This window comes from Gambusia affinis, linkage group LG16, assembly GCF_019740435.1.
Source record: "Gambusia affinis linkage group LG16, SWU_Gaff_1.0, whole genome shotgun sequence".
In the NCBI taxonomy this organism is placed as follows: domain Eukaryota; kingdom Metazoa; phylum Chordata; class Actinopteri; order Cyprinodontiformes; family Poeciliidae; genus Gambusia; species Gambusia affinis.
The window spans coordinates 20,281,522-20,307,399 of record NC_057883.1 but is presented as its reverse complement, the minus strand read 5'-3'; the positions used below and the strand labels follow the sequence as shown (position 1 = coordinate 20,307,399).

The 25,878-nt window shown below is 39.1% G+C and overlaps 2 protein-coding genes across 5 annotated transcripts; both read left to right on the top strand.

The window, feature by feature from the left end:
* LOC122846557 (G-protein coupled receptor 135) lies at positions 1-6,526 on the top strand. Of its 2 annotated transcripts, none has more exons than XR_006373257.1 (2): positions 1-244; positions 4,146-4,270. XR_006373257.1 is itself a non-coding variant. In XM_044143587.1 (2 exons), exons 1-2 carry the CDS (start codon positions 2,396-2,398, stop codon positions 5,503-5,505), a joined length of 1,437 nt encoding a protein of 478 aa, XP_043999522.1. In that variant the 5' UTR covers positions 1,472-2,395; the 3' UTR covers positions 5,506-6,526. The 2 variants fall into 2 exon arrangements, 1 of the variants encoding a protein (XP_043999522.1); XM_044143587.1 differs by lacking the exon at positions 1-244 and adding an exon at positions 1,472-2,472 and having other exon boundaries at positions 4,146-6,526.
* A 2,214-nt stretch (positions 6,527-8,740) lies between these two features.
* LOC122846525 (disheveled-associated activator of morphogenesis 1-like) lies at positions 8,741-25,860 on the top strand. Of its 3 annotated transcripts, none has more exons than XM_044143545.1 (26): positions 8,741-9,252; positions 11,017-11,205; positions 11,287-11,376; positions 12,267-12,338; positions 12,458-12,549; positions 12,633-12,852; positions 15,103-15,216; positions 17,030-17,140; positions 17,215-17,318; positions 17,388-17,454; positions 17,530-17,647; positions 17,734-17,872; positions 19,215-19,273; positions 19,353-19,540; positions 19,645-19,881; positions 20,677-20,784; positions 20,889-20,983; positions 21,373-21,457; positions 21,558-21,664; positions 22,799-22,887; positions 22,953-23,121; positions 23,205-23,312; positions 23,417-23,477; positions 23,551-23,685; positions 24,537-24,707; positions 24,788-25,860. In XM_044143545.1, exons 2-26 carry the CDS (start codon positions 11,035-11,037, stop codon positions 24,968-24,970), a joined length of 3,093 nt encoding a protein of 1,030 aa, XP_043999480.1. In that variant the 5' UTR covers positions 8,741-9,252; positions 11,017-11,034; the 3' UTR covers positions 24,971-25,860. The 3 variants fall into 3 exon arrangements, with proteins under 3 accessions (XP_043999480.1, XP_043999479.1, XP_043999478.1); XM_044143544.1 differs by having other exon boundaries at positions 8,741-9,267; XM_044143543.1 differs by having other exon boundaries at positions 8,741-11,205.
* The last annotated feature ends 18 nt before the right edge of the window (positions 25,861-25,878 follow it).

Sequence of the window (25,878 nt, the reverse complement as noted above, 5' to 3'; positions counted from 1 at the left end):
TAGGGGGCAGTAGACTACAATCGGAAACCTAGTGAAAAAGGCAAAGAAACGCTTGACACCGCAAATTGTCGGTTCAGCGCTAACTAGTTTTAAACAATCATTCAGATAGAACTGACATCTCATTAGAAATACATCTATCATTTAGGATACAGATGGTGGGATTAACGGTTATATTTATTTTGGGTTCCAGTACATATTGGGATTAAGAGAATGAAAACGGCAAAAGGGAACGGGACAAGTAACAGTAAGTACAACCAAATCAGAAACAAAAAGTATAATTAAGCAAATATTGAGGAAAAGTGGCAGAAAGATTTCGATGAAGATAACAGAGGAAGGTGATATAGGGTTCAAAAGAGAAACTGTTAGCAAGATTTAAATTTGGACACATTGCATTTAACGGCTCATTCAGATCACAGCAACATAATGCAAACCATTTTAAATATTGTGGAGAAAATTAAACAATACAACATATCTTAGTTTACAGGAGATAGGATATTAATGTTGAAGGAATTTAGTAAAAGTAAAGAAGCATTTGATTTATTACACTTTTGGGCGAGCGGTGGATTCTTTTCCGATTTTTTGACTCCAATTCATTATTTTGTTCATCATAATAACGAGTCATATCTGAAAATTTGAGGTGCAAAAAGTAAAGACGCTTCTCTTAAAATGGAAGAAGTAAAGGTAACAAGTTGTCAGAAAGATCAATATTCAGTACAGATATCTGAAAAATCTACTTAAGTTCAGTAACGATTTATTTTTTACTTTGCAACTCGGATTTTCATGAACATATGTGTAATAGGGTTTTATTTTAACAATATCATATAAGGGACTTTTTTCAAGTTTTTTTTGTTTTGTTTAGTGAAGTTGTTTCTCCATATATTTATTGGTCTTTAAGTTCTGTTACGCTGGCCTCGGCGGTTGGTGGTTACCATAGTAACTGACAGTTGCTAGTAACTGACAGCTCCTCTTTTTTTCTGTTGTCTTCTGTAACTGGTCTGTTTTAGGATCAGCTCTGTGTTTTCTTTACGAGTATTATATTTTAACATATATTTTAGACATATTTAATAATATACAGTTTTATGAGAAATTTTGCTTTGTTTTGTATATTTTTTAAACTGCTGTCATTATTAATTTTAGCCATGTTGGCTACGTTTAATTTTACAAATTTTAACTAACTGCTGCCAACTTCTTATTGGAAGCCATTGCTCAATGAACATAAAAGGGTTACAGACGTTTGGCAAAAGTTTTAACTTGTGTACGAATGAGAATAAAAAAACAACAAATAAATAAAAAGCTGAGAGGCATTGTGATTCCTTACAGATAAACGGGGTAAAGGGCAAAACAAGACCCAAAACACAAATGGTACCATTCAGAACCCTGCAGAACACGCCCCCTGCTGGTCCAGATGGTGCAATGGCTGATGTAACCATGGAAACCACAAAGAGAACCAGACCTCATTAAAATTTTACACGACGAAGCGGGGGTCACGTGGCCGATGTCATCAAGTGATTGAGTCTGAACTGATTTGTGAACCAGTAACCACCGGGGACGAACCAGCATATCTGACTTGCTGCGGAGCCTCTGCATCATCAGCGGTCACCGTGGCAACCGTCACAAAGCCGCGAGCTCGTTCACGAGGGGACCGTGGCTTCAGAGGAATCTCGGGACATCCTTTAGGTTTTTTAACTTTTCAATTTGTTTATTTATTTATTTATTTTAACCAAAAATCGTAAAGACAGCTGCTGTGTTGATCCAAACACAACGGAGCCCGCAGCGTAATATCCGGTCCGCGCGCGCTCGACTCGAGCGAGATGACGGACACAGGAAGTGATCGAGAGCGGATCGACGGAGGTGATTAGAAATGTCGCTTTAACAGAGGGTTGCTTTAACAGTTGAGTGTGGTTCTGATGGGGTTCTGGTCCAGGATCAGTCGGTGTTCTGGCTCGTGCAGGTCTGCGGTTCTGATCCAGGATCTTTGCTTCAGCTCAATCTGGTTTATGGGTCTGATCCAGATCTTTTTTGTTTTTGTTTTTGTTCTGATTCATTTTGAACTGACTGCACCATCTGCTGAAATATTTGAGCTGCTCTGCAGATATTCCAGCACATCTGGACCGGGTCCACACGAAGCCACTTGTTGAATGAAAACCGGCTCTGAGGGATTCTGTGTGATTTGCTTCTAAATGTGGGAACATCTATATTTTATGAGGACACCTGCGAATCGATCGCAGCGCCAGTCCATGACCTCTCCATCCGGAAGCTGCTGCCAAGAGACGAAGGTCAGCAGCAGCAGGAGGAGGAGGATGATGATGATGGAGCCCGGACCGATATCAATAATGGATCAACAGCTGCAGAACTAACTAAGAGCTGATGGGAACCAGTTGGCTGCAGAAACCCAATGGATTTACAGTCCAGAACCAACTACACAGCCGACTCTGTGGGTCCGAGTATTACCACCTCACCTGTGGAACCCAGGTGATCCAACAAAACATCAAACTGGTTTTAAAATCTGGTTTTGCATAATTTAATAACCTAATCCAGATTACTAAACTTTTTCATATTTCACAAACATTACTACCCAACAAAAGTAATGCGTAATTGTAAATTTTGCATAAAATAGTTTTGTTTTTGTTTTTTTCAGTCAATATGTTCTTTGTGGTCTGTCGCTATCAGTTTAGCACATCCAGAGGGTAAAGTATTGCAAAGATCAATCCAAAATATTGATAATGTCAATACCAAATCAGTATCAGAATCAGATTGATACTATCAAAGTAATATTGGTGCTGTCGTTTCAAATTCCCCTTTGAAATTTTGGAATTTTTATATTTTAAAATATAAAAGTTTCAATTTCAAATTAATTGATAATTGTTTTGACTTTGTTTATTTGAGAAAATGCATACAAACCATATTAATATGTTATTAAAGCATTTAGTAAACATAACTTGTACCAACTTCTGTCCTATGGTTTGAGCAAAATAATTGAAAGAAAAATACAGTTTTTTATCTGCTGTTACATCTTTTGCTCCAATTGATCAATAAATATTCACTAAATATTTATTTTCTTTGTAAGAGGAATGGAATAATTAGTTTGGATCTGATGAAATGTATTTCTGATACTGCATGAAAAGGCTAAAATGAAAAAATTGCAGAATGTGCCAATTTAAAAAAAAAATTTTTTAAATTGTCAGAGTAATAGATTAATCAATAACTAATCATTAGTTGCAACTTTATATAACTCACTCAGTATGCAACAGAGATTAATAGAAACGATATCTGTTAATCACAAGTATTTGACTCAGAAGTTATTTGAGTTGATTGGATGGTGAAGTTAGCAGAGTTGGGTAGTAACTAGTTCCATTTACGCAATTAGATTTACTTTAGTAGCTTTTTTTTGGAAAAAAATTACTTTTAGGAGTACTTTTTACTTTTACTTCAGTAATTTTATTAGGAAGTATTTCTACTCTTAATTGAGTAAAATTTCTGGCTTTTCTACCCACTGAATGAAATACAAACATATTTTAACCAAAAATTCAACAGACACAGAAACACTCCTCCAGTTTTTGTTAAAATTTCGGCATTTTTTTAAATAGAAAGGAACTGGTTGGGAAAAATGTTCTTTTGCCTGATTTTGTTATATGAATTATTGTCATTTATGTCCTTAAAATACCTAAATTTCCTCTCAACTTTATCTTTTGTTCCTGTCTGATTACGTAATTTTTAAATATTAAATGACAATTTGATCAGTTACTCAATATTTCAGTAGACTTTTACCAAATACTTTTTTACTTTATGTTGAGTAATTTCTTGGACGGTTACTTTAGATTTAGACTTGTTTTATTGTCGTTGCACAGAAACAGTGAAATGGACAACAAAATTTCATGGACACCGGTGCACACAGGAACAAAAACACAGAAAAATATAAATACATGGATATGCAAAATAATAATATACTGCAAGACATAAACAACTTAGCATTTTTAGACAGACGTATTAGGGGGATTATTGATGTATAGAAATCCAGTAGCGAGTCAATATGTTGAAGTAGTTATGCGCTTACTTGATTACAGTTTTTGGGAACTTTACCGACCTCTGGAAGTTAGAGATCAGTATTTGATTAATTTCTCCATCTCTTATGGATTTGTCTCCAGGGTCGTTTCCATAGTAACCGGCCTAGTGACTGCCAGCACGCAGGCTGTAGTGGGCACGTCGGGAAACCTCTCGGCCCTACGGGAGCAGAGGGGCACCGACATTGGCGAGGTCCAGCCGCCGTCCACTGCCGCGGTTCTGAGCGCCGCGGTCGCCGGGAACTCGGCTCTTCAGGGTGTGACGGTCGTGGCTCAGGCTCTGGTGCTGCTCTTCATCTTCCTCCTGTCCAGTCTGGGTAACTCGGCGGTGGTTGTAGTCATCATCAAACACAGACAGCTGCGAACAGTGACCAACGCCTTCATCATGTCACTGTCGCTGTCAGACTTCCTAACAGCCGTGCTATGCCTCCCCTTCTCCTTCATCATGCTCTTCAGCAAAGATGGCGTCTGGATGTTCGGCGATGCCTTCTGCGTGGCCAACGGCTTCTTCAACACCTGCTTTGGAATCATCTCTACGTTCACCATGACTCTGATTTCTTTCGACAGGTACTACGCCATCGTCCGGCAGCCTCAGGCGAAGATCGGGCGCCAGAAAGCCACCCAGCTGCTGGCGGCCGTGTGGCTAACTGCGGTGGTTTTCTCGCTACCCGGGTACCTGCTGGTCCGAAACACATCAGGAGTCCATAAGCGGGGGTTCTACCACTGCATGTACGTCTTCCACCCTGGCGGTTCCGGCGTAGGGACTGCATACAGCCTCTGTCTGATCGTCGTGTGCTACCTGCTGCCGTTCTCCCTCATGTGCTTCTGCCACTACAATATCTGTAAAACGGTCCGGCTCTCCGAGATCCGTGTTCGGCCCGTCACCACCTACGCCTACCTGCTGCGCTTCTACAGTGAGATGAGAACAGCCACAACGGTTCTGATCATGATCGTGTTCATCATCTGCTGCTGGGGGCCGTACTGCCTGATGGGCCTGGTTACGGCCATCGGGAACTACAGGTTCAACCCGGCCATGGACACGGTCGCCATCTTGATGGCGTGGGCCAACGGCGCCATCAACCCCCTGATCTACGCCCTGAGGAACCCAAACATCGGCATGCTGTTGGGCCGCAGCCGACAGGAGGGCTACCGGACCAGAAACATTGCCGCCTACCTGTCCAGCCAGAGCCGGAACCGAGAGGTCCGGCTAAATGAGGCGGAGAGGATCAGGGACCGCTACGTGAGCCGAGCCGGACCCAACAACAGCCGGCTGTCGAGTTCCAGTCCTGGAAAAACCGGAGTGGTCGCAGCAGGAGGAGAGGTGGCCATGTGGGCCTGCAAGAACCCGGCCGTGTTCTTCTGCAGGGACGCCCGGCACGACACAACACCGCTGCCGAACGCAGGGGGGGAGGCGAGGACAAAGACAGCCGATACCAGCCTGTGACCGGATCGGAAAGATTCTGACTTAAATTTACTGTATGTAACTTTTATAAAAAAAATATTTATTTTATAAAGTTGTTGAAACTTTTACCATGTTGCTACAGTATAGTGAGACAGACAATCTGCAATAATGAAATTCCTCTACTTTCTCTAAGTGCTAACTAAAAACAACCAATCAGAGCAAGGTGGCGGGTCTTAACGCTGTCAATCACACAAATGTATGCCGCTCACTCCCCTTTGCTCTCTATTACAATACAGTTCCTCCTCTGAAGTAAATACTAATCCTAATTAGCATGGCTACAGATAATGGTAAGTTATTTTTCCAATATTAGTGTGTTCATGTGGTTGATTGACAGTGCTAACACCTCTCCTGGCTCTGAATGGTTGTTTTTGGTGGTGCATTTCTTCAGAAAGCAGTAGTCGCTCAGGGAGGAGGAGGTTGATATTTTCACAAATTATCTGTCTCTAAACAAACTGTCACAACATGGTGACAGTTTTAACAGATATGTAAAAACATATTTCTTTCATAAGTTACATACTGCAGCTTTAAGGACAATCTGAGCCGTTCATGACTTCACTTTTGATCTTTTGCAGTAATTTAAGCAGCTTTTTTACAACAACTTTAAGAACATTTGTGTAAATTATTTATCTGGAAAAGGACTCTGGACCTCTCTTCTCTCCAGTTTGCCAAACATGCTGAGTTTTCCCCCATCTTCTTTCTTCAGAAAACTAAACATCTGAAGTTGCTTTGAATGACTTTAGTGCCCATAAACATCACAAACAATCTCATTGGTTAGCCTAAATCAAAACAATCTCCTAATTCATCAATACCTTTTTTGTTCATCTGAAGCATGCACTCATAAAGAAAAATAGTTTTGTGTTATCTTATGATTAATGTTTCCTAAAAGAATCTAAAGGTTTAGTGGTGACTGCAGATTAAAACAAAAAAACTATGATCAAATTAATATTAAACCTACTTTCAATCTAAAACATGAATATGTATAGAGTTCATGAAGGAAAAATGTTATATATATATATATATATATATATATATATATATATATATATATATATATATATATATATATATATATATATATATATATATATATATATATATATATATATATATATATATATATATATATATATATATATATATATGAAATTATATAAAAAATCCCTTAAATGAATTTTAATTTAAGGGTTATGGTTCCTTATTGGATTAAACCAGTTCATTACCCTTGAAAGCTGTGCCTTCACCTGGATCTGCTTGATAAAAGTATATTTTTGGGGGAGGTGCATCAAATTATTCAATTATTCATGAATTGAAATGGGTACCTGAAGTTACCTGTTATCCCTCTCTCTGATGTTGGAAAGTTTCACAGATTTGGGAATCTAACTTCAACATTTCAGCTGAAACAAGTGTTACTTTGCACAGTTAAAGAATTTTAAACATTTCAAAACATATTTTGACACAACAAACATTTAATATTAAACCATTTGAAAGTATTTTAGTAAAAATGAACTAAGATTAACTTTTACAGTACATTTTGTCTCGCACAACTAACTTTTGTCATTGAATTTGTGACTTGAAAAAATTTCCAATGAAGATTTTTAAAAGATTTGAAGTGTCTACTCAGTTTCTTTGCAAACATTGAAGGTTTTTAGCAGTTCCTCTCCAGCAGATGGCGCTGAAAGTCATCCTCTTTAATCTTTAATCAAGTCTTCTTTCGCAAAGATATAAAAACGAAAAACAATAAAATCAAGTTTCAAGTCCCAAACTTCAAAATAGGATTTAATCGCAGGGTGATGCTATTTTACAAATATCGTTAATTTGATATAACAAATATATTTATCAACCAGAATAAGTTAATTTAAGAAACGTAAAATCGGTGGTGAAGTATATATTAGCCCAGCAGGACAACATGCTAATGAAGAGCGTTTTTTTCCTTCAATTTTTGGCAGTTTATTTGCATCACTTTGACCTGGGAAACTCGTGATAATAGCCTATGTCTTTTTTCACACAGCGTAGCTTTCAAATACCAGTCGATTAAAGAGTTTATGTAGTTTACAAGATAAAATGTTTCCTATTTTATCAATACCAAAAATGACCAAAAAACAAATTTTAAGTTAGCTTGCTAAAGCTAGATATGTAGCAATAACAAGTTAGCATATTTAGCTTGAATAGTTAGCGAGCTAAATTTTTTTGGTCCGAGCTAAATATGTACTTTGGAACTAAATATTTAAAATGAAACCAAACATTTAATTGTAAATTAATTAGCATTTAATTAGCTTCCAATGTAGTCATTTAGATAATAAAATGTAAATTGCCATTGATTGTGACAATGGCAAGGGGAATGGTGTGAAAAACCCGGATGTGCCACCTTTCACAATGGCTCTTAATAAATTTGGTTAAAATTAATAAAGAGAATGACAATGTTTTTAAAAAATAAATATAACAAATGCGGCTTTTGATATAGAAATAAAATTACGTGTTTTTTAATGATAACAAATGTCCTATCTTACAATATTTTTCCAAAATTACTCTTTTTTGTCAGTTATGTAATATTTGCAGCTCAAAAAGATTTTTAATATACCTAAGAGAATTAATTCATAAATCTCCCATCGATATTACTATTTTTTCTACTCTGGTAGGCTATACAAAGTGGAGGGTTTAAACTTGGAATTTTAATTAATCAACATGTACACAATGCAATTGCAAAATCTATTTCTATTCTATTCAAAATATGTAGCTGGAGCAACGAATCTGTCATTTTACGTAATATGGTTCCATTTTTCTTTTGTAAGTTATTGAATGTTTTGGATTTAATTTATGAGTCCAAACAGGTCAATTGGTGTTTGATGCTTGCTTAGCTCCTGTGAAGCTGCTGGTTGAACTGGTCATCTCTGCCCTCTCCCAGTACAGCCCCAATGTAAGGCTGGTGTTTTCATCCTGGAAAAACTGGCTCTGCTCTGATCCTTAACTGTGAATTTGAGTGATCCTCTTCCTGAAGGCAGAGCAACTTTTCCTCCTGCAGGATCAGATAACCGTTGTTGGAATGTCACCAAGCTTCATAACACAACACACACATTATAAAACTATTTTTAGAAGCATGAGATCTGATTTTTGTTTTAATTTAAAAAAGTAAGTATTTTTTTAGTTACTGTTGTGATTAAAGAGTTCTTATGAGTGAAGTTTCACCTCAACCTGTAGTTAAGGATGTTCAGTTCAGATGCTGATTTGCAGGTAAATCTTCAGGATCAGGTGGAGAGACGTTAACACACACCAAACCTCACCCTCCGCCCTCTGCAGGGGTGAGGCAAGGCTGGGTGTGACTGCAGCTGCAGGAATGCAGTCATGTGTGTTTCAAACTCCCGCCGCGGCTCTGAATCAGGTTCTCACACACACACACACAATCACACATACAGCCTGCGACTGTGACATCAGGTAAATATGAAGTGACTGTGAGGACGGTGCTGCAGTTCTGCAGGTTTCTGTGAAACTGGACAAACGGCGTGAATCACCTCAGCAGTGGAGTCAATTCTCCTGCGGAGTGAAACAATTTTAACTTTAACTCAGAGTTAAAGCCTTAAAAACTTGATTCAGATTAATTTTTTAAAACTTTGCAGATAATTAGGAACATGTAAGGAGGTTTTCTTTAGCATGTTGGCTTGGAGACGGCAGGTTGCCAGCAAATGGAAGAATTGGACCAACAGCTGTAAAATGACTTCATACCCTGTGACATAAGTGAGTATCGCACAGGTAAGAGACTCATACATCATGCAGTAATGTCTGTCAATAAAAGACAGAGACCATCCTGAACCTGGGTTTTTATCTCATGTCATCAACAAACCAATGCATTTCTTATTCAAATGTGACACATCAAAAACAGAGCAGATGTATTAACGCTCTCACAGGGTGGAAATTGAGTGTTGGTCTAAAAAACATCGGTCAATGACCGAGGCGAAACTCAACAGTTTCAAAGTTAGTGAACTTTGGATTCTCAGGGTCTCCATCACTTTGGTGTTTTGATAAAGTAGGCAGATTGTTCTGCCTCTAAACTCAGTTTTTAGCCAATTAATCAGTTAAATTCATTCAGTTTATTTTGATTTTAAATGTATTTAGCACCAGTTTAACTGCAAGTAAGATCCTGATAAACACAAGATGATTAAATTCAACTCGCATACCTTTTTATTCTGTCCACTCATGCATTGAAGGTATTTAGTTGATCCAAATCAGTACATGAACATTCACTTCACTGAGTGTATTCCTGTTAAATTAATTAGCTCAGTATAGAGTACCATTCAAGAAATTACTTTGCAAAAAGGCGACTCAAGTGCTAAGCGATCAAAATATTAATTGTTTAGTATTTAAAAAATACATAATCAGATGGATCAAAATGAAAAGTTATGTGAAAATTTTGGCTTTTTAAGGACCGAAATGAAATAAAATTTTTTGTAATAAAGTCAAAAATCACAGCTCTGAGGTACTGATAATGTTGTTGACAGAAAGTCCATGAATACGACAGAGTGAAAGTTGGTTCTGATAACTGTCCATGATTCAATCATTGCTAAGAGATTACAGGGTGATTATTATTTATGATTCAACCAGAAAGACAATCGGTAGATTTAGATTAGCTGGAGACATAACTAGACCAAGACCAGGCGACTCAGAGTCTGACTGAAACTATTTGGTGGTCAGACTGACAACAGATCCATTTAAAAGAAGGCAAACCAGAAATGGACCAGCAAGAGAGAGTCCATCTGAGACCAAATGGGCAAAAGCTCAAACTGAAAACTAGCAAATCAGAGACCAGGTCAACCAGAGTCAAACTGAACCCAACTGAACCAGAGTCCGGTTCATTTGGGGAGTGTGAATGTGTAATCAAACTCTGATGTGGACAAAAAAGACTTAACTCTAGTTTGGGAAATAATCTAGGTCTCGGTTTGATTAAAGTGAACTCTGGTGTGGTTCAAATACATATATGAACTGCAAGACGACCAGAAACCATTCCAAAAGCAAGAAGTGAATAGTTGCGCAGGGCATTCTGGGTAAATACAACCAAAGCAAACGTGCAAGTAGATGAAATGGCTTGTGGTCTTTTAACAAAGACAAAAAAAATCCTTCAAACTCTAAAATCTAATGGCACTCAATTTTTGTTTACATTTTTTAAAGAAGGAAGTTGCACTCATGTCTTCTGTGGTTTTTGGTGCAGCGCCCCCACAGGCAAGGAAGGGAACAGGTTGTTTAATTAGTTTGACAGAGTGCAGTGTGAAATCGAACCACAGCAGCTAATATGTAACAAATGTTACAACTTTGGTCCCCAATTGATCTGAGTCTACCGAACTGCCAAACCAAATTGGTAAACCAGAGACCAAGCTAACCAGAGTCAGGCTGAGCTCAGCAGAACGGGTCCAGTTAAAACCAGAACTACATTTGTCCAATTGAGGCCAGGGCAGGGTCAGGTTGAGACTAGGCGGTGATGTTGTCTTCGTGTTTCTTTCTCTCTAGTCTAGACGTGTTGCAACCATGACGTCCGAGGAGAAACCGCAACAGTGGTGGAGCTTCGCCACTCTGTTTCCGTGGTGCTACAAAGGACGTGATCATCAAACAACGCTCCCTGAAAATGTTGTGCCGATGCAGGTCTTGGAGCCCATGCCTCCTCCCCAGGAGCTGGAGTCCCTGTTTGCTGAACTGGTGGTGCGTTCAAGAGCACAGTTTCTGTCAGAAATCTGATTACAGCTTCAGACATTAATCCCAATCTTTCTGTTTCTTCTGCAGAATGAACTGGGGCTCTCAGATCAGAAGAAAGCGGCCATGCTTGCTTTGCCACCAAAAAAGAAGTGGGAGATTTACTGTTTCAATAAAAACGTAAGTGACTTTATTGGAAATCCTATGCAGCTGAAATTTGTCCAACAACATTTTCCTGCTGTAAACTAAGGCATAAGAAGTGATAAAAACAAACTGTTTGGCAAAAAAAATGTCATTCCAACTCTTCTTCACCTTAGAAATATAGTTTCTTTTATTCAAAGCAGCATCCTAAAATTTTTGTTGAAAAGATATTGCAATAAAATTCCAAATGTTTCCATCCACAGTTCAGTTGTTTCCAGATTTTAGTAATCTTGGTGTTGATTTTAGTAATCTCCATGTTCATGTCTATGGAGCTTTCTCTTACCTTCTCTAAAAGTAAGATAAATATTTACAAATGTTTAGAGCCTGGTTAAAAATGGCACCACGGCTGGTTTAGTGTGGGAACTAATATAGTCCAGTTTATGTTGCATTCCAGTTACTTGGCATGCAGCTGGGTTTGATGTCAGACCTGAGATTACATCACTATTAACGAAGATAAAAGTTCACCATGGCGATGTCTATGAATTGATCACAAAAGCTCCCGTAAACAATTTTAAGCTTTATTTTCCAAAAGTGAAATTTAGAATTTTTTCAGTTTAGAGTTGTAGGCGTTACATGTCATATTTAGACGCACTTTTACAAGCAGGTTTTGGAAAATAAACGTTTCCACCACTTATTACCGTTGATGCAAGGAGCGGCCATATTGGAACACAAAGTTCGCCTTACAAGTCTTAACTGGAGATTGTTGGAGTTGCTCCCAGTTTGCCTGTGGGAAATCTGACTTTGATGGGGGTTCCAGTTGATTTTTTCTGACTGGGAAGTTGGAATTTCCCAGCTCCAAGTCCAACTTGAACGCATCCTTAGAGTGTATGCTGATGACTGTGTGGTGTTTTTATACTGTGTGTTTTTAGGATGCACCTGAGGATAAAGGGGCAACCAGCTGGCCTCAGTATTACATCAACCAACTCAACTGCATGGCTGTTGTGAGTTATTTCTGAAAATCTTTCCCACCATCTACCACCAAAAGAAGGATATAAAACTAACTTAGCTGAACTGTTTGAAACACTGAACTGTTGTGCTAATGCGAGTCCTGTTTTCTCAGATAAAGCCTGTGGTGGCATCGGAAGAAGAAGAAAAAGTCAGGCTGAAACAGGTTAATGGTCTGAAAACAGCACTGCGGACCGAGCCTATAAGGTTTACCTTCTTACTCAAAGGAATCAATGTCTCTCTGACCTCCAGAGAATTTCAAATTAACTAACTTCACTGACCTTCTGCAGTTTTGTGACCGGCTTCCTTGAGCAGGATGGCCTCTCCTGCATCCTTAACTTCCTCAAGTCCATGGACTACGAAACGGTTGAATCCCAGATCCACACGTCTCTGATCGGCTGCATCAAGGCCCTGATGAACAGCTCTGAGGGCAGAACTCATGTCCTGGAACACCCAGAGAGCATCAACGTCGTTGCTCAAAGCCTAGCTGCAGAAAACATCAAAACCAAGGTGTGTGGATGCTGCTTTTACAGCCTTTTAAACATAAACATGCTGAAAAGATTAGAAATTAGGGACGAAACAATTAATCGCAATTAATCAATTATCAAAGTAATTTTTGACTAATTTAGTAATCGATTAATTGTGAAGTATACATATTTTAAAAATGCCATTTGGTGAAAAAAACAATATATCCGGAGCAATAATATTCACCTCCGTGGATAAAATAACTAATTCAAAAAATATTCAAAAGACCAAACTTTACAAACAAGCGAATGATATACAGATTTAAATATATGAGCAGAGGTAAAGTGAAGCATAAATAAATACAAATATTTACAAATCAAAAATCACAGCTTGGTCAAAAATGGCACCACTGCTGATTTAGCTTTGCACCCTTTTAAACATGAACATGCTGCATTGGTATACGTAAATGTGAACAGATTAGAAATTAGGACCGAAACAATTAATCAGATTAATCGATTATTGAAGTAATCACCAACTAATTTAGTGATTGATTAGTCATTGAGTATACAGATTTAAAAAAGGCCGTTTAGTAAACAAAAACAACATATGCAGAGCAGTAATTACGTCAAAGCTTTACAAAAATAGATTAACTTTGCATTTAAGATAAAAACAGCTTTGCTTGTAAATATGTTTTAGCTTAAAGTCCTCAAGTGGGATAGTTTTAGCTTCGCCTCGTTCAAATACTATAGGTATAACACCTAGGCAATAAAATGCTTTTCTTATTTAAGGAAAAAAATGCTTTTTATTTGTTTCTTTTAATATTGTATAAAAAAGGCTTTAGTGGATGAATGAAAAATCCAATTTAATCCGATTAATCGATTAATCGTCAGAAAAAAATAAATAGATTAATCAGTTACTGAAATAATCGTTAGTTCCAACACTGTTAGAGATCAGAGTGCCTCGTGTGGTTCGACATTTTTTCAGCGCATTATTTTGTCAATGTGCTTTTGCCTCATTGACGTAATAGACATAATTAGTGTTAAGTGTTCAGTTCCCTGAGTCTTTTCTCCCAGTTGCTGTTCTGATTATGCCACATTAGAAAGAAGCTGGACAGGTAAGGAACTTCCTGCTTTACCTGTATTACACTGCGCTCCACCCACTTTTCACATTTCCTGTTCACCAAGAACCTTGCGACATTTTCAGAAAGTCTGATTTCCTGAAATAAATTCACAGACAAACACCTAAAGACATGTTAGACATAAAATCTACCCCATGGCTGCTTCTGTAGGCATGTAGACATAGTTTTAACCCTGTAACTTCCTGTTACTCACTGAATATCTACGCTCTAAACATAGACTCAGGTCAGCATCTGGCCCCTCCCTTCCTCACCTAAACATCAAACAGACCAAACCTGTAACATCATGACTCTGAGAGATTCCCAGACCCAAAACCTCTGAGGGAATTTGAGCTATGCTGTCAGAGTTTGTTCTTAGAATTGATTTGCCAGTATAAACATGAGAGTCAGATTAAGTTTCACTTCTTCAGGCCAGCTGGAGGAGGAATGAGAAAAACATGCACGTAAATGGCTAGCTACCATGCGTTTTGCACATTTTTGTACTTCTGTTTGTGTTTCGGCCGCTTCTAAAAAAAAAATCCTAAATGCTTAAAAAATACCTAGATGTTTTTTTAGGCAATAAGTTAATGTTATTTGATGTCTGGACAATGAGGCATTTAAAAAAACCTCCTGAATGTAATGTCAGAAATCAGCAGGCACCTGCCCCTGACATAGCAACTCCAGGGAAGCAAAGCCTGTTACCTAGCAACCCAACTGGAGTTCCATCAATCACCTAGCAACGCAAGTGGAACTCCAGCACATTTGGTCAGCTGGTTTTACCTCTGTACAATGGCTGCCGGTTTTGTTGTTGATTTACCATCCAGAAGCCATTTGCTGCATTCTTACTGGTTGCGCATGAGGTTCTACTTCTGCTTTTCAAAGATGTATGGTTGTATAATTGCACATAGATTTGCAGATATTTTCACCTGTAGATGTTGATTTTTATGTATGAGTGTAAACGTTGGCCATCAGCAGCTTATTTGGATTTTAATTCTGCAAGGCGTTCAGGACTGAGCAGATTAAAATGTAATTGTATGAGAATGATTTTGTGCAAAAAATGTAATGAAAATGTTTTGTAAAGTCCATAGACCTATCCTAACATATCCTAACTTAGGAAGCATAATGATTGTCCTTTAAAAAGCTGATCTCTGATGTCTGGCTGTTTTTCTACATATCCTCAGGTGGCTGTCTTGGAGATCCTCGGTGCTGTGTGTCTGGTCCCTGGAGGCCATAAGAAGGTCCTGGATGCTATGGTCCACTACCAGACGTTTGCCTCAGAGAGGACTCGCTTCCAGGTCTGCTTTTCCTTCTGGCTTTTAACCAATCCAAACTATACAGGAACTAAAACTCTGTTACCTTATGAAAAGGTTTTATCAGTTTGAGAGATTTCTACTGGTCTCTGCAATTCTGTGGGAATCGGATATGAAAGTTAGATCTACAAAAATATTTCAACAATCTGCAAACTGCAGCTGAAAGTTCAGAGTCCAGATGAACAGTTTCTCTTTGGCCAGTCTGCTGTTGCACACACAGGAATTCAACCAAAGGCATTCACATGATGCAAGCATTGAACAAATACAACTAGAAAATAAGAGTTTGATCCCCTGCTGGAAGGTAGAGAAGGAAAAAGAAACCTCACTTTTGATTTTTAAATCTGAAAACATGAATAGTGACGAGTCTGTGGGCTGACAGAGAGTTGATTTTGTTTCTGGTGAACCGTTTTTGTCTTGATTTGGACATGTTTCGGATCAGATTACGACATATTTGCCTCTTTTAGGCTAAAGTATGTTGATAATGTTTCTAAGATAAAAACAACTGGAGATTAGACGATAACCCGTACAATCATACAAGAACTGCCTGTTGTAGATTATCTGATAGATACCATAAACAACAGGAAGTGATCCTTATTAAATAACAGCCAGCAAGAGAAAGTTTAATCAGGATTAGAAATTACACTTCAAGTTACGATTGGAGCTGGTGACCAGTGGAGTCAAGAATTAAGCTTATTAATAAACCTCATATTTATTTACTAATTATTAAATTTAGCAAAAACATACAGATTTGAATGCTAACAGAGACAAAAAGTGCTAATTAATCTGCAGAGGACTGACTAACAGCAAATTTAAACTACGAAATGAAGGTTACAGGAAGTGAGTGGTTAACTTTTAAAGGGAAAACATGCAGTTGTGATAATGTTGGTGCCTATCTCTAGAGGTCCCTGAACGAGAGGCGGGGTATCCTGGATATGTTGAAACGCAAACACTCAAACCTTTTCAGAGACAAACTGAGACCCAAAGCACATAATTTTGGATTTGCAATACAGTCAGAATAAAAACACTCACTTAACCCAAATTAGTCTGTCAAACAAAAACAAACAAACAGCTCATCCAAAAGTATTTACACACACAAACTTTAGTGTATTTTATTGGGATTTTATGTGAAAGGCCAACACAAAGCAGGTATAAAATATATAGGCGTTTCATATCAGTCAATATTGAAAAATATTAATACATTTTTTGTTTAAAATATCTGGTGGTGTAACCTTTCTTAGTCCATAGCTTCCCTTCCACACCCTTGTTTTTTTTATTCTTAAGCAGTTATTAGACTTAACAACTGCCACATATCTGTGGAAGTTACTCTACAGGTTGTTGCTAGGTAACCAAAGAGTGAGAGAGTTGCTTGGTAACCAGAGAGTGAGAGAGTTGCTAGGTAATCAGAGAGTGAGTGAGATAGCTAATGCCACTTGTGTTTTATTGTTGACTTACAATCCTGAAACCACTTGGTGTATTCTTGTTGGTTGCGCAGCAGGCTTCACTTCTGCTTTTCAAAGATGTATGGTTGTATAATTGTGCATCTGTTTGCAGCCATTTTTATGTGTGAGCGTAAAAGTTGAGTTAGTGGGCATGGCCAGCAGCAGCTCATGTGGATATAAAGTGACAACAGCTCATTCTGATAGGAAGCGGAACCGACCAAACTAAATTATTATTTCATTATCTAAGAATGATTTTGTGCAATAAAATGCAATGAGAATGTTTTGTAACCACCATAAAGCTATTCCAACTTGTTCAAGGAAGCACATTGGGTCACCTTTAACATGTTTCCTGTGTGCAGAAGCTGATGATCGACCTGGAGCGGTCCACAAGTCGCCACAGTGATGACATCAGCCTGAAGACGACCACCATGTCCTTCATCAATGCTGTTCTCAATCAAGGAGCTGGAGAGGTAAGCAAAGTTTATTTTTCTCTCTTCTTTGATCGGTTCGTCTCCTTCATGTCTTCTGTTAAATCTGATCTCAGAACAATCTGAACTTCCGGATCCATCTGCGCTACGAGTTCCTGATGTTGGGCATCCAACCAATCCTCGATAAGCTTCGGTCCCGTGAGGACAGCACCCTGGACTGGTAGGTCAGGTGTTCGCCCTGCAGACTGAGTCAGTGTTTGCTCTTTGGACTTAATCTGCTTCTTTTCAGGCACATAGACTTTTTTGAGTCGCGCAGGACTGAAGATGAAGCTCAGATTGCCAAACGCTTTAAAACTGTAAGTAACTCCCACATTTAGACGGTTCAGATTGGAAACTGTATAGATAGCCTGATGTTCTCTGCTGCTCCTCAGACCCACATCGACACTAAGAGTGCGAGCCAGATGTTTGATGTGATCAAGAGTAAACTGAGCCACACTGAAGCTTACCCTCATTTACTGTCTGCTCTGCAGCACTGCCTCATAATGCCATGTAAAACTCTTACATTGTTATATTGTTCTATCTCCTCAGCTAAGAGCAACATTAATTTTAACGTATGTACTCGGTTCTGTATGCAGATAATAACAGCAGGATGTCGGTTCAGTACTGGGTGCTGTTGGACCGGATCATTCAGCAGCTGGTTCTGCAGACGGATAAAGGCGAAGATCCAGATGTGGCACCGCTGGGGGATTTCAACTTGAAGAATGTTCTGAGCATGTGAGTTCAGACATTTGAGCAGGAAAAAAGTTGAAAACACAACAGAGAATGTTGAAAAACTAATAACTTCAGGTTAAATATATAAAGAAAATATATAGAAAGAAAATTGTTATTATACTATTAGCGAAAGTTTTCTACATGTGTAAAAAAGAAGACATCTCCCAACATTTCTACCTGTTTTTATAGCTAGCAATAGCTAACCTGCAAAAGCTATTTATATATCATTGGCCATGATACTAACTTTCTAAAAGTCATGTTAAGTAACATTAACTAACCTTTTCTACTGAGCCATTTGCAGCTCACATGACATAATTACTAAAATGCTAACATTAGCTGACATGCTAACGATTGTAACCAATGTGAGCTAACTAAACCTACAGCTAAAAGAAAAGTAAATATTGTCATTACCTAACCAGAAGTGAACAGCTATGAGACTGGAAGGTCGAAGCTTCAAATTTATTCCCACCCTTACCTCATTGTACATCCCGTTGCCTAGCAACTGTGATGTCACTAAATAGAAGCTTGTAAAAATGGAGCATGAAATCTTGTTTTTCACCCATTGAAATGAACTCAATTAATTAAATACAATTTTTACTAAATTGTTTGTATAACATGCATCTAATCACTTTACAAATCTCATGAATTTCCTCCCCAAATCTTTATTGCCACAGCATCACAGAAAGTGAAAGAGACGTTGCAGTTCTACAGTGATGTCTGGTGGTTTCGCATCCAGGATTCAGTGATATTTCTGGGTCATAAATTTGAGAAATACTTAATTTCTTCTTGGTTACACTGTAAAGGTGGTATATAATAAAGGGCGTAAATTTTTGGCAAAAAAACTACTTTTTTAATTTAGATAATCTTCTCAAAGATTTTCTAGAAAAAAACAAAAAGAAATTTCTGAGTTTTAAGTGGTAAATTTGCTAGAAAATTTCAGAAAATTCTAGATTAACCTCAGAAATTTTCTAGGAAAATCTTGAAATTCTCCAAGTTCCAGGAAACTCAGAAATCTCAGAAGTTTCTTCTAGGAAATCTTTTAGATTAATCTCAAAATTTCTTAGTTTTTTGTTGCAAATTTTTGACTTTTTTCTAGCAAATTTCTGACATTAATCTAAAAATTTATTTTGGACTTTTGGATCCTGTTTTTTTCAAGGAAATTTCTAAGATAAAAATTTACATATTTAAATTTTGGTTGAATTTACTCATTTTTTTAATTTACATTGGCCTTCGTGTGATGTTGTGCATTGTCTACAGAGTTCAGTACTGATGACTTTCTGCTAAATACCAGAATTACAACACAGGTGAATTAATGACCTGAAATTGTGTTTTTGCTCTTTAACAGGCTGGTGAAAGAAAACGAGATGAAACGGTGGAAAGAAGAAGCAGATGAAATGCGAAAAGGTAAAACAAACATTTCTCCACATTTAACCTGCGAGTCTCTGCGGATGTCAGAAAAATAAAGGGTGTGTCACCTTCTCAGAGCATCAGAAGCTGCAGCAACGCCTTGAGAAGAAAGAGAAGGAGTGTGAAAGCAAGAATAAAGAAAAAGAGGAGTTGTTTGAGATGCTGAACAAGGTGAAAACCAAGCTGGAGCGAGAGAGCGACGAGCACAAACAAACTAAGCTACAAGTGGAGGAGCTGAACGCTCGACTGCAACAGGTCAACTCTGTAAGCTCAACCATTTAAACTCACATGATTAAAGCCTCAGTCTCTGAATATCGTGTTTTGTTTCTTCATATTGTGGCTCTGAAGAAGCTCTTCTCTCGTTCTAGAGCTCAAGCATCCCAGGAGGACCTCCAATCACCCCTAGTGGGTTAGTTTCACCTGTTTCAACACCCACTGCTCCTATTTCTGCTCCTCCACCACCTTCTTCTGGAGGACCTCCACCTCCACCTCCTCCTCCTCCTCCTCCTGCCCCAGGACTTACTTTAGGGGTGACAGAGAAGAAGAAGAACATCCCTCAACCGTCCAGCCCACTGAAGTCCTTCAACTGGAGCAAATTACCGGAGGTAAATTTAACTTCCTTCTGGATTTATTTTTTCTGAGTTAGTTCATTGTGCAAAGCAGCTGCAGATTTGACTTTTCAGACCAAATAAGGCACTGACGCTTTTACGGGTTCAGGATCCTCTTCAAGCTGCAACTGTGGATGGATAAATCATCCATCCATTTATTGTTTGGCATTTATCCGAGAGTAGGATGAGGGGTTAGTATATACAAGAGGGAATCCCAGCAAATTCCTCCAGTTCCTTCTTGGTGATCCCAAAGCATTCCCAGCTCATAAGTGACATGTAATCCATGTACATCCAGAAACGACTGGAACTGTTCATATTTTGCACGTTTGGGTTTCAACTGCTTCTAGAAACAGCCAAAGCACTTAAAAATCACGCAGACATTTATGTGATAATAAATTAATGTTTTTTTAATCCAAAACCTGTCGAATGTTGAGTCGTTATTGACAGAAACTGTGCTGTTACCTAGCAACCAAAGCTGAGCTGCAGCACATTTGGCCAGCTGTTTTTTGTTGTTGTTGTTGTCTTACTATTCAGAAACCACTTGCTGGATCCTTGTTGGTTGTGAAGGAGGTTCAACGTCTGCTTTTCAAAGACGTATGGTTGTATAAGTGCCCAAATGTGCGAGTGTAAACGTTGAGTTGGGGGGCTTGGCCAGGCTTATTTGGGTTTATTTGGGTTTGAGGTGACAAGAGCCACTAACTCTGCACTGATTTCACTGATGTCTTAGAGCTCAGATTGAAATGAAACTACACTGATGGTGATGATATTTATTAAGGTAATTGTTTGTTTCAGGCGAAGATAACAGGAACCATCTGGAAAGAAATTGACGATAAAGATGTGTTCAAAGTTTTGGATCTGCAGGAGTTTCAGAAGACTTTCTCAGCTTACCAGCGTCCAGCGGTAACACAACATACATGCAATAAACTCAGTTTACATGCACTGACTTTGTCTCTTTGTAAGCAGATCTGTTGGGCTTTGTTTGAGCTATTTGTGTGTTTTTACAGAAAGAAACTGGTGAAGCTGATCCTGTTAAAAAAGTCAAGGAGTTGTCGGTGATCGACGGCCGTCGAGCGCAGAATTGCAACATCCTGTTGTCAAAGTCAGTATGGGTTTCTGGCTGTGGGTGTGGGCAACTTTGGGTCAGTCTAAGTTCCCGGGTCAGAGTAAGAATCTATTTTTCTGCCTTTTGAGGACATGTTGGTTAGTCCAAGATGCTGTTTCTGGAACTGGGTCAAGTTTTAAGTTTGGGGGTTCAGTCTGAGAACTTTCTTCTAGTTCTGGTCTAGTTCAAGTCCTGTTGGTTGGCCAGGATCAGCTTCAGGTTTATGGATCCATCTCATGTCCTTTTTTTGGATCGTGGTCAGTTCCCCTGATGGTTTTTCAATCTGATAAGCTGTAGCTTGTGGGACTGGGTCAGTTCTCTAAGTATTGCTCAGTTTTGGATCCTGATTGGCAGGTTGGGTCAATGTTTGAGTTTGTGTGTGACAGATTGAAGATGACCAACGAGGAGATCTGCCAAGCCGTGATGAGCATGGATGATCAGGAGGAGCTGCCCAAAGACATGTTGGAGCAGGTATGAAACCAGCAACCTGAGACCGAAGCTCGAGTCTTTCAGACGTTGAGTGACTCAGATGATGAATTAAACAGAGATTTTCTTGCTGTGTGTGTCTCAGCTGTTGAAGTTTGTCCCTGAGAAGAGTGACGTTGATCTTTTAGAGGAACACAAACACGAGCTGGAGCGCATGGCCCGAGCCGACCGCTTCCTGTATGACATGAGCAGGTGTGTAACAGCACCAACACCTGGTCGGGGTGTGAGTTCGCTAACTGACTCTGGGGCAGGAAAAGAGTCAGTTTGTAGTCCTAAAGGAACTATGAACTCCATGATAGTGGCATAAGAAGGCGGGATCTGATTAGAGGCCCAAAAAATGGTGGAAGAAAGCGAACTGAGAGCTTCAAGAAGGTTAAAGGTGACATGTTATGCTTCCTTAAACAGCTTAGGATAACCTGTAGGCCATATAAAACATGGTCATTACATTTTTTTCACAAAATAATCCTTAGATAATGAGATTTTAGTCTGATCAGTTTAAGCTCCTGTCAGAATGAGCTGCTTTAGGGCATCTTGTAACTTTAAATCCAAATAAGCTGCCCCACCCAACGCAACGTTTGCACTCAACACATGAAAATACATCTTTGAAAAGCAGAAGTAGAGCCTCACGCACAACCAAACAAAAATGTAGAAAGTGGTTTCTGGATGGTAAGTCAACAACAAAACACTTGTATTTTCCAGCAGCCATTGTACAGAGCATATAGTGGTAAGCCAGCTGAGCCAATGTGCTGGAGCTCAGCTGGGGTTGCTAGGTAACGGGCTGGGCTTGGTTGAGGTTGCTAGGAAACGGTGGGCTGTCAATGGAATGTGATGCAACAATTTTGAAACGGCTCAATTTCCAGACACCAAAAAGCAATAACTTATTGCCAAAACACATTTGGGTGGTTTTTAAGCTCTTGGGCTCTTTTCTGAACAAGTAGAGACCCAAATGGAAGAACAAAAATGTGAATTTTGAATAACAAGCTTCCTTTAAGCTTTGTAGGGTTTTTCTGTGTGGAGGTAACATTTTATTTTTGGGTACTCCAGCTTCCTTGTCACTGAGTGTACCTTAAACCTGCAAATATTGAGAAAGAACACAGGACAGATTCAAAAGGGAACTAGTCTCAACTTGTTGGAGTATTTTAATAAAAATGAACAAGAATTACTTTAATCCATCCCTCCCTCCAGTTTTGTTCTTACCATCAGATCTTTTTTTGTTAAACTTGCTCAAAGATATCAGTATTGTAAAAGAAAATGTCACTTATTTTGTGGGAACTAGTTGGATCTCTCCTAGTTAGACCAACTAAATATTTTCATCTGCTCAACCAGAATCAACCACTACCAGCAGAGACTCCAGGCGCTTCACTTCAAGAAGAAGTTCAATGACCGACTGGCCGAAGTCAAGCCTAAAATTGAAGGTAGGAGTTCAGAGGTCAGTGCACCTTCCTCACTGTCCTCTTCCTCATCCTCTTTCCTCTTCCAGCTCTCAAGCTTGCCTCCACGGAGGTGATCCACAGCCAGGCGCTCCGTCAGCTCCTGCAGGTGGTTCTGGCCCTCGGGAACTACATGAACAAAGGACAACGAGGAAACGCCTATGGGTTCAAAGTTTCTAGCCTCAACAAGATGGTTGACACCAAGTCCAGCATTGACAGGTTTGACCCCGAACTCCTTCAGATCCCTGCAGATCTGCAGCTTGATGGTGTGAAGGTCTGACTGACTGATGCTGTGTTTGCAGAAACATCACTCTGCTGCACTACATGATCCCTGTGCTGGAGGAAAAGTTTCCTAGAGCCGCATCTTTCCACAAAGAGCTGCAGAACGTTCCAGAAGCTTCTAAAGTCAAGTAAATGGAAAACACACCCAAATAAATACTCGTGTTGGAGAACTTTTATGTTCCTGCTTTGACTGTGATCACTAATATCACCGCCTTCCTGAATGTCTCTGCAGCATGACGGAGTTGGAGAAGGAAATCAACACTCTGAAGTCTGGTCTGAAGAGCATTGATGCAGTAAGCTCAACAGAAGCATGAAATACCTGCTGGACTTTGCAGGATTTATGTTTACATGCATGTTTGTGTGCAGGAGCTGCAGTACCAGCAGGAACAGTCTTCCCAGCGTCCAGTGAATAAGTTTGTGTCTGTGGTCAGTCAGTTCATCACCGTGGCTTCCCTCAACTTCTCAGATGTAGAAGATTCTTTGCAAGAAGCTAAAGATCTGGTGAGTTATTGTCAAATATTGTCCTGCAGGTTCCTCATATTGTTGCTTTAGTACAGTTTCCTTCACCTTTTACAGTTTGTGATTCACACTGAATATGTCTTTCAAAAATTATTTTTGATAGTTGATTAAAATTAGACAAAGAAGTTAGATCAGTTCTTAAGTTTAATCTTATTTTTGATTTCCTTTATTACATCATGTTTGGATTATTTACACTGGCTTCCTGTTTTGTATCAGATAGATTTTAAGATTCTTTTAACAGCTTATAAAGTTTTAAGTGGTATCAAGGCATTTCAAAGTACTTTATGTCATAACAAACACAAAGTCATACAACATAGAATCAACAATCAAAACATTACACGAAGTCATTAAATTCGAAATTGATTACGTTTCAAGTGCGACTCTAAACAGTTGGGTTTTTAGTCGAGATTTAAAGGAAGTCGGTGTTTCAGCTGTTTTACAGTTTTCTGGAACTTCATTCCAGATTTGTGGTGCATAGAAGCTGAATGCTGCTTCTCCTTGTTTGGTTCTGGGAATGCAGAGCAGAACCAGAACCAGAAGACAAGACTAGAGAGGCCTGAAGCAATTAGTTTCCAGAACTTTGAGATAAAATAATCTGTTGGTATTAAATGTACCTCAGACTTTCAAATTAGATTTTCCCAGTCTTAAAACTTATTGTGATGTTTTATTTTTATTTTATTCTGATTTCATATTTTTCATGAAATAGCAATTTAGTGCAGTTTCAAGCTGTTTTTAAACAAATGTAACATTGACATTGAAAACAGCAGAGCTCTGAACTTCAGGAAGTTAACTTGCTGTCAACCAACTCTTGAATTCGCGTTTTTCTGCTGAAGTTTGTAAAAGCACTGACACACTTTGGAGAGGACTCGTCCAAACAGCAGCCGGACGACTTCTTCGGGGTCTTCAACACTTTCCTCTCGGCGTACTCTGAAGCCCGGCAGGATAACGAGGACATGGCCCGACGGCAGGAGGAGGAGGAGAAACGGGCCCTGGCGGAGGCTCAGGTCAGTGGGGATCCTGCCTGAGGTTCTTCAGCAGCTTCATTACCTCACCGGAATCCGTCTCTTTGTGTTTGTCCCTGCAGAAGAAGCAGGACCGGGAGCAGAGGATGAGGAAGGCCACGTTAGTCGAGAAAGAGGAAGGAGGAGAGTTTGATGACCTGGTGTCTGCGCTGCGAACCGGAGAGGTCTTCGAGAAAAAAGTGACCAAAGACAAAAAGCAAAGACAAAGACAGATGTCGACCTTCAGCCAGTACCAGGACAGCTAGTAACTGGGTTAACTGGAACTGAGGGGGAACCAGTGTCATGACTGTAATGACCAGTAACTGACTCGCTGGGACTGGAGCTGAAGCAGAAACAGTTCACAACCAGGACAGATTCACTGGAACTGGACTGAACCAGTTGGTAACCAGCAGCACCTTAATGTGACTGGAACATAATGTTCATCAGAACCAGCTCACTGGTGTGACGATGGTTTCACCCTGAGGAAATGGTTTTGCTTGATAAGCAAAACATTTCAATGGAAAATATGAAAAATTCAAGTTAGTTTGTTTCTTAAAAAAACATTCTGGGCCATTTTAATGAAACTAAATTTCTTCACATTTCACCTTCAAACGAACCCAGAAAGAGCTGAAACATTCTCACCACATTCCTGAGACCAGTTAAAGCTGCAGTGCGTAACTTTTATATAAAAATATATATATATTTTTACATAGTTGTTAAAACTCATTTGTAATGTAAAACAGATAATTTGTGAAAAGATCAATCTCCTCCTGATCCCCCCCTGAGCTGCTAAAGCTGCCTGAAGAAATGCACCGCTGCCAACCAAAACAACCAATCAGAGCCTGGAGGAGGAGCTTAGCGCTGTCAATCATCCTCATGTACTCCTCATGGAGAAACAATTTACTACTACGGAAAACAGTCAATAGTTGCTATGCTAAGTAGCCTCAGCATTCACAACAGGCTGTGCTAGGTGCATATGGTGATTGACAGCAGTAAGCCCCGCCTCCTGGCTCTGATTGGTTGTTTCTAGTTTGCACTGGAGAAAGAGGAGCTTGATTTTTTTTCTACAGATCATCTGTCTCAAATCAAACTGTGACACCATAGTGACAGTGTCAATAAAAAACTAAAAATAATATATACATATATGTATATATATATACATATATATACATAT